We start from the raw sequence: 11,107 nt of genomic DNA on the forward strand, positions 1-11,107 counted from the left end.
GATGTAATCTTAAGTTTAATTAGCAGACCCATCATTCTTTCAATAATGGGCCACTCAAAAACGTTGGTTCTGTTAAGATTTATCTTAATTATTTCATTTCGCAATTTGCAATCCACTTATGGTTTAATATGCACTGAGAAAATGTCTCTTTTTTTTTTTTTTTATAACCTTAGGTTAAGGGTTTGTGGTGATTAAATTTTTTGAAAATTTTTTCAGCAGTTTGGGGAATTAACGCATCTAATTCATCCGCTGTTCATAATTCTGCCTCATTTAATAATTCATCAGTATAAATTAACTGATAATTTTGATTAAAAGGTAAAAGTCAACAAGAATGCGAGTATCTGATGCTGAGGAGCAATATATATCTCTTTCAAGATGCTTTTGACCATCTTCGGTGGACAGGATTTTTCGGTTAGCTTGCTTGATGAGTCCACGATTAGTAGCTTCGCTGATATTCTTTGGCGAGTATGTCAGTTAAACTTGCCACTTGCAATAGTTTAGTGATTAATTTAGTGATATAGTTTTATTTTATTTTCATTCTATTATTTATATTATTATAATGATTAAATATTATTTATAATTAAAGTGTAATGAGAGACGGCAACGGTTTGTCTAATAATTCATCTGAATGGATGTTATCTCCAATTTGATAATAAGTCCCTTCTCATGAAGTTGGATTAAATTAAAAATATCAATTTATAACTCTTAAGTCTCAAGTCCAAGGGAATTATGACCGTCATATCCGAAAAGCCTTCTATGACCTATGAGGTTATATCTCAAGAAAAATTATTGTCTAAATACAATCTATTATAAAAAAAAAATTTAAACATATTTAATATTTAGTATTTATTTAATATTATTAAAATTTATTGCATAAAAATATATGTTTTTTTATAAAATATTGAAATTAATTTTAATACATTTTAATTATAAAAACTTTAAAATAATTAAATCACTCCAAATTATTTTTTTAGTGATGTTTAATTTTTTTTTTTCAAAATAAAAGTTTAAACCGCAAACTCATTTTAAGAAATAATATATAATGCAATTGCAATTTGCTATTGGAATGGATATAAAATGGATGGGATGATAGGATGAGTTTATCCCATCTTATACATTTCCTTATAGCCTAAAAATTTGAAAATATAAAGAGTTGTGGACCTAAGATTAGGTGTGCATATGTTCAGGTTAAATGCTTTAAGGGTAATTTTTAAATCAAATTGATATAATTGGTTTATGTCGAAGTTAAATACGAATATGAATAAATCATATATTAAACTATGAAATATAAAATTATAAATATTTCAGATAATAGAAGTGAAACTATATAATATTAAAAAGTATTAATATCGAAATATTGATAATTACACAAATTATTATTATTATTATTATTATTATTATTATTATTATTATTATTATACTGTTTAATTCAGTTTCATGAATCATAACAAAATAAATTTTTACTGAATTTGTATTATAAATTTATCGAATTACAAATTAATGATATACAAATTACGTTATCTCATTCAGTCTTTCGTTTTAAATCGGTGATATACAATGTAAAATTATTAAATACATTCGATGTGTGTATATAATTTCTTATAATTATGTGAAATATAATTTTTATATTACAATGAGAAATTCATATTTATGTGAGAAAATAATATTATTTTTATGTACATAAAGAATAGTATATAATTTTACTCCTAAAAACAGCTAAGAGAGCTCTCTTTTCATAAAATTGCCATACTTCCCCAGGCTGCAACCTGCAACAGCTCATCAAAAACATTTTATGCAAATTCCATCACCTTCAAGTCATCGGCCATTGCCAAAAGAAATTACCAATTGCTTTCTTCCCCAAATCCTATTTTTGGTAAATCCACGTGCCCTAAAATTTTATCATAGTAAAGTAGCTAGCTGGACCTATCATATCAGCAGCCAAGTATTCACAGCTGATGATGATGATGATGATTGATGATGATATAGATATGCTACTTTTTTCTCACGTGCTTCAAAACCACAAGTTCGCCCCCTGAGTTAGAGGTAAAAAATCCTATGTGAAAAATACATAATAATAATAGTTTTTATTTTGTGCATTAATTATAACTATTAAAAGTCATATTTTGTAAATTAAATAATTAAATTAATTTATATTAAAAATCAATTTCTTAAACTTATATTATTTATTGAAATTAATTTAATAAATATATTATTTAATTAATTTTATAATTCATTAATTAAATTAATAACTTATCGATTTAATTTATTAATCAGATTAAAGTCTGAATCAAATTTGATAATATTGATAAGAGAAGCATACGAAGAATTTCATTCCTCTTGATTTTGATTTATCATGTAAATAGATAAATACGTCGTGATTAAATGAAATAATTTTATAATTACTTTCTTAAATTAAAATTTTGTTATTGAAAAAAAAAATTTGTTATTGAAAGCTCTCTTTAACTAGCTCTATTGGCTTTTTACACATTTTGGTCCCCAAACTAAATGCTAGGAGGCAACAAGTACCCTTACTGCTAAGGGAGTGGCAGCCGAGAACTACGTTCGAGGCCAAACAGAGTTTCGCCAACCTTTACCATTTGGATATCTAATTTGGTTAGGTATATATAATTAGACGTGCAATATGATAGGTTCGATTTGAAGTTGAACCATATAAAAAAATAGAAAATTAATATTTATTTTATGAGAAATTGAATCAAATAGGTTCATAAAAATTACTTTTTAATTTAGTCATTTACTCTCTCCCTCTTTCTCTGACAGTTGGACGATTTATTTTATCACACGTTTTAATGGTGATTGATCTCATCCACTGGATCGAAAGCATTGGCAACCAGCAAAGAAGAACAAAGACTCGTACCCGTCTTCTTTTCAGCATATGGAAAAAAATTTGCAGCATTCAATCGTCAATTGCGTCTTATTTTTTTTAGGAAATTACATGTGCAAAATGCACAAAGAGTGGGAATTTCACTGTCTAGCACCGAGGATTAATTGTCGAGCATGTCATGTGCTAAATTACCAGAAATGGTAAGTTCTCCACCATGTCCTGTTCTTGTTTGCCGCTGGTTTTGCTTCTAATACCAGCTAGCATCCACTTTCACGCAGAGAATGCTTTTTCCTAATGCATTTTCAATAAATATTTCTGAAATTTTGAAGAAAATGGGTGCCTTCATTTGAACGTTTAACATTTATATTGTGATCCAGATGGACATTTAATCGTTCAATTTAAGATATTAAGATCCAATCTAGCTTTGCAGGCAGGCCAGTTTCTTTGAGCAGTTGCGTTTTGAAAGTGTCGACTTCAGTGCATAAACATGGAAGTTGGCTGTAAGATGGTAGGCCTAGTCATGATAAATGGAAGTAAAATGACAAAAAGAAAGCTAGAAAAAGGAACAGATGAAGGAGTACACAGTTCATAAATTGGTTAGATGGCAAATAATTGGCCTATCAAAAGTTTTCTACGATTTTCATGCACAGCAACCCACAACTTCCTAGTCACAATTACAGGCATTAGGCCAATCTAATAAAATACCAAAACTACCTTAATGATTACGATTTAATCTATGACTAATGTTAGGTTCATCTAGCTATAATGAAGCTGCTGAATATAATTGGTCGGTGTCCCTGTAACCATGATTATAAAGCAATTTAATTACCAATGCCGTTCTTAGCTAGGAAAGGTTATATAGATTGTGATTAACAACTTAATTAGCAAATTAACTTGACAAGCAATAATGGGGAAAAAAGAAATGGGGATTGTGACATCCATCAATGGGTTTTATCAATCCACTTTAAGATTCCTTCATTATGATTGTGTTGAAGTGAAGCTTTGTTTTTTAATAAATTTTCCTACACACCAAATGCGAAGACAAAAGGCAGGTAGACCTCTGCTCTGCATGACTGGATCGAAAGTGGATTGGGAACCCCATGATAAGGCATTGGAATACTTCTTCCAAATCATTCACGTATTTATGTTCAGCTCAATCCATCGCAAGTCACCAATTGCACCAAACATATTGCAAAATTATCCTCAACTACACCTTGTAGGCTGTAGCCTCTAAAAATCAAACAGATACATATATTTGCTGTAATGGATCAATACAAGAATACGTTTAGCCTAATAATAGACGCACTTTTTAATTTGATTAAAAATAAAGAAAATTCTCTCTCCAGTTTCTTTCGACTGAATTTTCTTTTAGTTGTTCGTTTTCTTTATGAGGTCATTGCCTCTTCTTTTGCTGAGTACATCGGTCTTCTCTATTCAGATAGGCTTTCCTTCACCTTGCTCTAGGGTGGGTCTCTTCTCTATCATTGTGATTAATGTTAGGCTATTTGTGTTGTTATTTTTGCAAGCTATTCTTCAACTGAATGGGATGCAAGCGCCTGGTTCTTGCTCCCACCCAGAGCTCCATGGCTTGGTGAGGGGTGAGGATAGTTGTTGTGGGTGTTACATGGTGGTGTGTCTTCGAAGCATCCAGTCCCTACAATGCATTATTCAATTATAATGGAATAGATCCAAGTAAACGATGAAATTTCATTATTTTGATAATAATGTATTTAATTTGGTTTAATTTTTAATTATTAATTTTAAAATTATTTGATTTTTATTTATTATTTTATTACTTTTAATTGAGTAATCGAAATTTTTGATTTTATATTACTTACATTTCTATTAATAATATATCATTTATAATTAATATTTTTATAATTTTATTAATAATATTTAATTTATAACTATTATTAATAATTAATATAAAATATATTTTTTCAATTTCAATTTGATTTGATTAGTATAATAAGAATTGATTAAAATTTCAGGTCAAAATTCGATTTGATGAATCAAACGCTCGCCCTACTCAAATGCCTATAGAGAAGGCCATCAGAGCTCTGTCTGCTGCTCGTCAATTTTTGGCCGTATCTTGGGTTGAGAAGGTTCTGTTTTGTGGGAAAGAGGTTTCGAGGCATTTCACCAGTTTTTCCCCTTTGTTTCTGTTGGAAGCTTCTCATCACTTGTTCTTCGGTGCTGCTCTTCTTCTTTAGGCGCCGCTTGATCACTGTGCGCTTGGAATTGGCAAAATTGCCTCTGCTTGTCTGCGATGGTTTGCTTTGAGAGGAAGGGTTGAGTTTCCGAGTCGTTTGTGGTTGGGACGGATTAGTTAATCTGGGCCGGGTGGTCTGTTATAGGGCCCTTCTTTGGAAGCCTATGCTTGATTTGAACTTCTCCTGTCTTACGCTGTTTAAGCCCTTTTATTAATGAAATTCTTCTTACTGTCTCTGGCTAAAAGAAGTAAGAAATAAAAGAGTCAACTCCAATTTTAACGACAAGTCGTATGTTTGCAACAAAAATACCGAATGGCTGTGGAGAGTAGAGGCCAGGCCAAAGCATCTTTCTCCTTTTGTTTTTGAATGGTCGAGTGCAATACTGCTGCGGCTGAACGTAATTTTCAATTTTGGAGGGAAAATGGAGTTGCTTAAACTTTCTAAATTCAAGCTCCAGCTTCAAGCCCTAACCTCCGAACTTCGAGATCTCAGAGTAAGAATTTCCCTCACCAATCACCATTTTTATACCTACCCTCTCTCTTAATCGTTTTTGTTTGTGGAATACTATAGGAAAGAGAACGCTCTGCTACCGAACAATGCCATATTCTAATTCAGGTTCTGCTACATCAATATTACTTTTCCAATTTCCTTTCATTATCTTTTTCTTGGAAATTTGATATTTGAAATTTGTATACAGAAACAAAAGCAATCCGAGGAGGAATACGGAAGGAAGTTGCAGGATTTGCAGGCGGAGTTAGCTTCTTCCAACGAATTGCGCAATAAGCTTGAACGGAAGGTTAGTCTACGTGTTCGTGGAAATGCTCCTTAGAAACTATAGTTGAATTTTAATTTCTCATTGCTGATTGATGGTGATTGTGAGTTTGTTTTCTCATAGGTGAGTTACCTTCAAGACGACAATGCTTTGCTTGAGAATAGACAGAAGGAGATGCAAGGAACAATACAGACCCTGCTTCAATCTAGGGAAAGCTTCGTGCATGCTTATGAGGTTTGAGTTTCTTAAGCCTTTGGCATTGTGGATACCAGTAGAACCAAATTGGGGAATGTTCGTAAAATATCAACACATTTTTTGTTTTATATTCAAAATTGTTTTGAAAATTTTTGCCAAGATAGTAACCTGAACTTATCAATTTTGCTTGTTCGACTGTGTGGTGCCCTGAGAATTTACTTTATAAAGAATCATGCATTCTGTTTCTTGCGGTTTAGAAATTAGAACAGCTTAACCGTGTGATTGTTTAAATGCTTTAGGATCAGAACCAAACTTCAAATAATAGATGAATGCCGTTCAATGATGATTAATTGACGATGCATGCTAAAAGCATATTGCTTTTATTCCAATGATAAGTTATCATTTTGGAGATTTTGGTTTTCTGAATTGACGTTTTTACGTCCCATTGTTGAACATCCACAAATGGGCACGAATAAAGTTTCTAAATATCATTATTTTTGGCTTAAAAAAAAAAAAACGATTGCTTGCTTATGCCTTTATGCGTTACATTCTTATATGGAATAATGGGGAATTATGGACTTTGTGAAGGTCATCATTAATGCTAGCCTTCAATTTAATTAAGACAGGTGAAGTTATGTTGTGTACATTAGAGCTGGAATTTTTGGCAGAAACTGTTAGGAAGCCCAATGGATCTAAGAGTATCTTATGTGTTTGATTCGCATTCAAATTGAGATGCCTCTGTAATTAATATGTTGTTAACTGACTTGATGATTGATATTTATGAGCAGGAATCAACTTGTGAGATGAAACGTGCAATTGAAGCCAGAGATAGAAAACTCGGTCTCCTATCAGAAAAGCTAGATTCTCATCTGTCGTTGTTTGATTGTATAGAAAAGGAAACTTTCTCAATCAAGCACGTTGTGGACACTGTGCAACTCCTTGTGCTTGAAAAAGAGGAAGTAGGTATGTAGCTTTCTGAATTGTTACAACTTCCAGGCGTTCTAGAATGTGTAGATTTCTAGCATAGACTGTTCATAATCTAATGGATGCTATAATATTGTGTATTTACATTTTATTAACTTTCTTTGCTCTGTTCAGTAGCTGGCTTAAGGAGCAAGATGGATAAGGTCTCTGTTTTTGAAGAAGTATTTGTTGGTAAACCCATATTCTCATTCACCTGCCTTAACTAGAATTTGCTTTTAGACTGTGAAAATTCATTTTAGCTTGTTTCAATCCAAGTGAGTATATCAAGTGTAGTGGTCCTAGTTGATCATCTTTTGCAAAGTGAAATAATATACATGGTGCTAGTTGATCATCTTTCGAAAAGTGTAATTGATAGTATTTTGTTTCTCTTTCTTCTTGGTCAAACCTGAATGTTTAATTCACTCATTGCTGTTAAAATCAGTCCCTGTCATTGCCAAGTTACTATTTAATTCCAAAAGCAAAGCTTTTCAAGATCTGGTTATGTCTTTTTTTTTTTTTACTCTTTTTTTTTCCCCAGAAAAGGTCCATGACCTGGAAAATAAACTGAAAAATAATGAGGATGAGCTCCAAAGAAAGGGGAAAATTATATCAGACCTAGAAGGACAACTGGAAGCAGCAAATATTAGGAACAATTGTCAAACTCAAATAGAAGAGATATCCACACAAGCATGAATATCTGTTTTCTAGATTCCAACAAAAGAATTTACCTTTAGCTGAAAATATTCTCTTATGAATTGTCTTAACAAATCTCACCTTCAGAAAAATCTTTTGGCAAAGGATGCAGTAATACAGAATCTGATTTCTGAGAAAGAGGTTAGAATTTAAGTCCATTGGCTGTTTATTTGACTTCTGTTTCTTTGTGCTTATTGACCTTTCTTGTTTGTTTCTGAAAATCAGGCTCTACATTGTGAAGTGGGGAATTTAGCAGTAATTTTACAGAAGGTTAAGGAGACTGTTAAAAATATGGATGAAGAGGTCAGCGAAGGTTTCATTTTTTTACTTCAAGCATTCACTCTTTCAAATTAAATCTGTCATATATTTTCATTCCTAAGAACTGCTTGAAGTTTCGAGTATTTTCCAGTGAGTTGATGGCGAGTAAGACATAGATCTAAGGACATTTACCCATGATAGTTGATGACATAATAATAAATCACATATGAGGAAAGCTTTCCAAAATCTGGCTGTTCCATGTAAATTTCTAGATTTTGATTTAGACATGCCCTTTTGATCATACTCCAGATAAAATAGTTTGGCTGTGGACTTAAACTTCTTTATCATTATCTTAATCCATCAATCTATGATATGCATGTACTTTTCATTACCCTCTAGATCTTGATAAATGTACCATGATGCCTCAAAGAACCTTCATTGATAACTTTATATGTAGTTTAACTTTTGATTGCATTTGCTTCTTAGGCTGAAATATCCTGGACTTCAATGACAGGACAAAAAGGCATTATCCTCTGCACTGAAATGTCAAGATGACTGTGGTACAGTCAGGACAAATGAAGATAATAGGTAACTGAACTGACTTCTTGGCAACATCAGCACACCCAAATAATGGAAATTCTTAGCTAAATAAGTAGTTAACAACAAGAAAACAAGAAAAGAAAAGGATAATGTGCTACAACTTTTATTTTTGTTTGGATGCTGGTTCTTACTTGTGACACTATCTATACTATAAGAGGCTGATCATTATTGAATCTGATGTCCTAAACAGCGGAGAATCATCTCGTATTAAAGCTCCCATGATAGGAACTGCAGAAAATCGAGGTATGCTGTTCCTTCTTCATGTTGTTTTCACTTATTTAGGGATTAGTGGTAGAAGAGCCGAGTATGTTGGCAAATATTTCTCTTTGTTACTTCATGCATTCTGAAAGAAGATGCAACACTTTGAGAAAGTCACCTAAGTTTGTTACCATTATGATAGAAATGGGTTGCTGTCAACCTATGGTGGTTTAGGGGTGCATTAGCTTTGTTTCAGCATTGCACTTTCTGTTAGGAGTTTTTCTGCCCTTTCAACAATAAATCACGGTGCAATTTCAAAAGTTTCCCTGTATGTGATAATTAATCACCATAATCCATTTTTTCGTTGTTGTTGAAAGACCAATCTAATGATTAGGCAAAGGTAATGCTGTTCCATTGTACTTGTTTCCAGTAGCATTGCAGGAGAAAGTTCATCTTGTTGACTGAGTCAGCATCCATGCATGATATTCACAAATTGAGAGGTGGCTCCCAGAAATGGGTCCTAAACTAGATATGCAAAATTGCAAATAGTGGTTTCTAGTCATAAAGAAGGAAAAAAAAAAAAAAGATGCCTGCCTACATTCTACCAAGTGATTCTTTAATACAAGTTGAAGACAAAAACATGAGATGTAGCAAGAATGGGTCGCTAAATTTTTCGTGCAGCTTTGCTTACATGTCAGGTGCAGCACTCAGTTGGTAACCTCCTGCAAGAAAACAATCATTTAAACTCCTGTGTGTCAGAGGCAAGTGTATTGGTTGTTGCAAATCAATGTACTTCTTTAGCATTAATGTGCTAAAGAGCAATATAATAATTTTTTTCTAATCATTCATTGGCAGTCTGCTTCTTCTGCACTGCACTCACCTTGCTCTGAACTTCAATCTGCAGTTAATGGTCCAAGCATTGCAGAAAAAAATGGGAAGGTAAGAAATATTAATATGTTTACAATGAAGAAACTAGCCATTGATTTCTTCCAAATTGGACATAATAAAATTGGTAATCAAGGTCATATATTTATTTTTTTTCATTAGCCAACCATTGCTTAGAAGAAAACTGGATGGGATCTCCAAGATTAGAAAACTTTTAAACTGTTAACAACTCTATATGTTTCATTACGTACAGTTTATTGCAACAACACACTTAGATTCTGAGTGCTCAACAACTCAGGCAAATACCTCAGATCAGAAGTGCCAGGTTAAGTTTTAGTTAGTATATTTCATTTTTGGATACTGGGCCATGTTTTTGGCATTTTGATGACTGGATATTGTCTTTCGGTTTCAGAAAGAGAAGGAATATGATAAGAATAATGCCATTTGACACCACTGCTTGTGTAAGTCTCTGCTTGATAATCTTCTACCAAGATCATCAGGATGTATATTGCCTTGCTCAATTTTATTTGAAGATAATTTTCAATATCATAACTGCCACAACCACGTATATTCTCAATATGGGGATAACTTTTTTCCCCCTCCTGGCGATTCCTATTAATAATTTCCCTCAACTTTAAATGCCGATTAAGTTGATGATGCTTTTCTATTCTGGATGCAGACTTCACACAAGACATGTAAGTTTGATTGGGCCTTGGTGAATGAAGCCCATTTCTAGTTATATCTCTGGTGGGCTTTGAAACCTCTTGTTCAATGTTCAGTGCTTAACAGCTCCAAAATTGTAATGTTGAACATTGAATCCTGAGCGCAGGATGATATCAGCCAGGGTGCGCAAAAGCTGACTGGTCCCTTTTCTCTTACCCACCAAGGTTTGATTTTGGTAATTGGTCCCCATATGTGATTTAGGGCGGACATGATTGCAAGTGAAGAATCAGTAAAAGTCAAACAGATGAGTACAGAGTTGATTAGGTAAATTGTCGAGACTGCGGAGAATAAATATTGTCAATATTTGGCAGCGGAGGCAAGGGACTGTCCTCTGGCCAAATCATATATGTTACCGTCATTCCAATGTAACTTAGAAAGTAGAGACTGCCCAAATCTCTCTTTTTGGAGCCAGGTGTTCTTAATGTCCTCTGCCAATGGAATCATCCTTAAATTTGATTCTCATTCTAGTTCGAGGCAGACTTTGCACTTGACAGCATGACAATGCAGAACCGATTCTAATTTCTATAATGAATTTTTATTTGGTTATATTTTCTAAATGAATTTTGAACGAAGTGACTGTCAGCGGGCAGATTTTGGCCTGTCTTAGAAATGTTAACAAGGCAAATGTCCGCAGAGAAACTAGGCGGCAGGTGTTGATTCCACATTGCTTGAGCATATTCTCTTTTCCTACAGCTTTGCCTGGCAAAAGGTAGAAGAAGGGAAAATTCTGTTTCTGTTTGTTTGGAAGATAGACCAGAAGGGGAT

General features: G+C 33.1%; 1 protein-coding gene across 2 annotated transcripts; it reads left to right on the forward strand.

Annotated features, from left to right (window-relative positions):
• Positions 1–4,826: 4,826 nt before the first annotated feature.
• LOC110643967 (uncharacterized) lies at positions 4,827–10,899 on the forward strand. 2 transcript variants are annotated; one of them, XM_058152828.1, is made up of 16 exons: positions 4,827–5,548; positions 5,626–5,670; positions 5,753–5,851; positions 5,951–6,061; positions 6,811–6,985; positions 7,124–7,177; positions 7,524–7,660; positions 7,760–7,819; positions 7,904–7,981; positions 8,451–8,524; positions 8,727–8,779; positions 9,416–9,495; positions 9,590–9,673; positions 9,873–9,944; positions 10,032–10,080; positions 10,299–10,899. In XM_058152828.1, exons 1-15 carry the CDS (start codon positions 5,477–5,479, stop codon positions 10,065–10,067), a joined length of 1,230 nt encoding a protein of 409 aa, XP_058008811.1. In that variant the 5' UTR covers positions 4,827–5,476; the 3' UTR covers positions 10,068–10,080; positions 10,299–10,899. The 2 variants fall into 2 exon arrangements, with proteins under 2 accessions (XP_058008811.1, XP_058008810.1); XM_058152827.1 differs by having other exon boundaries at positions 4,830–5,548; positions 7,121–7,177.
• Positions 10,900–11,107: the final 208 nt, after the last annotated feature.

The sequence above is a fragment of the Hevea brasiliensis genome, chromosome 9, assembly GCF_030052815.1.
Source record: "Hevea brasiliensis isolate MT/VB/25A 57/8 chromosome 9, ASM3005281v1, whole genome shotgun sequence".
Classification (NCBI taxonomy): domain Eukaryota; kingdom Viridiplantae; phylum Streptophyta; class Magnoliopsida; order Malpighiales; family Euphorbiaceae; genus Hevea; species Hevea brasiliensis.

What these genes read in the sequence shown, in the direction of transcription:
- LOC110643967 (XM_058152827.1), top strand. Translation starts at nt 5,477, where the DNA reads ATGGAGTTGCTTAAACTTTCTAAATTCAAGCTCCAGCTTCAAGCCCTA. An exon ending in GCTTGAAAAAGAGGAAGTAG is followed by an intron (nt 6,986 to 7,120) that starts GTATGTAGCTTT and finishes TGCTCTGTTCAG; the next exon opens with TAGCTGGCTTAAGGAGCAAG. An exon ending in ATCTGATTTCTGAGAAAGAG is followed by an intron (nt 7,820 to 7,903) that starts GTTAGAATTTAA and finishes TCTGAAAATCAG; the next exon opens with GCTCTACATTGTGAAGTGGG.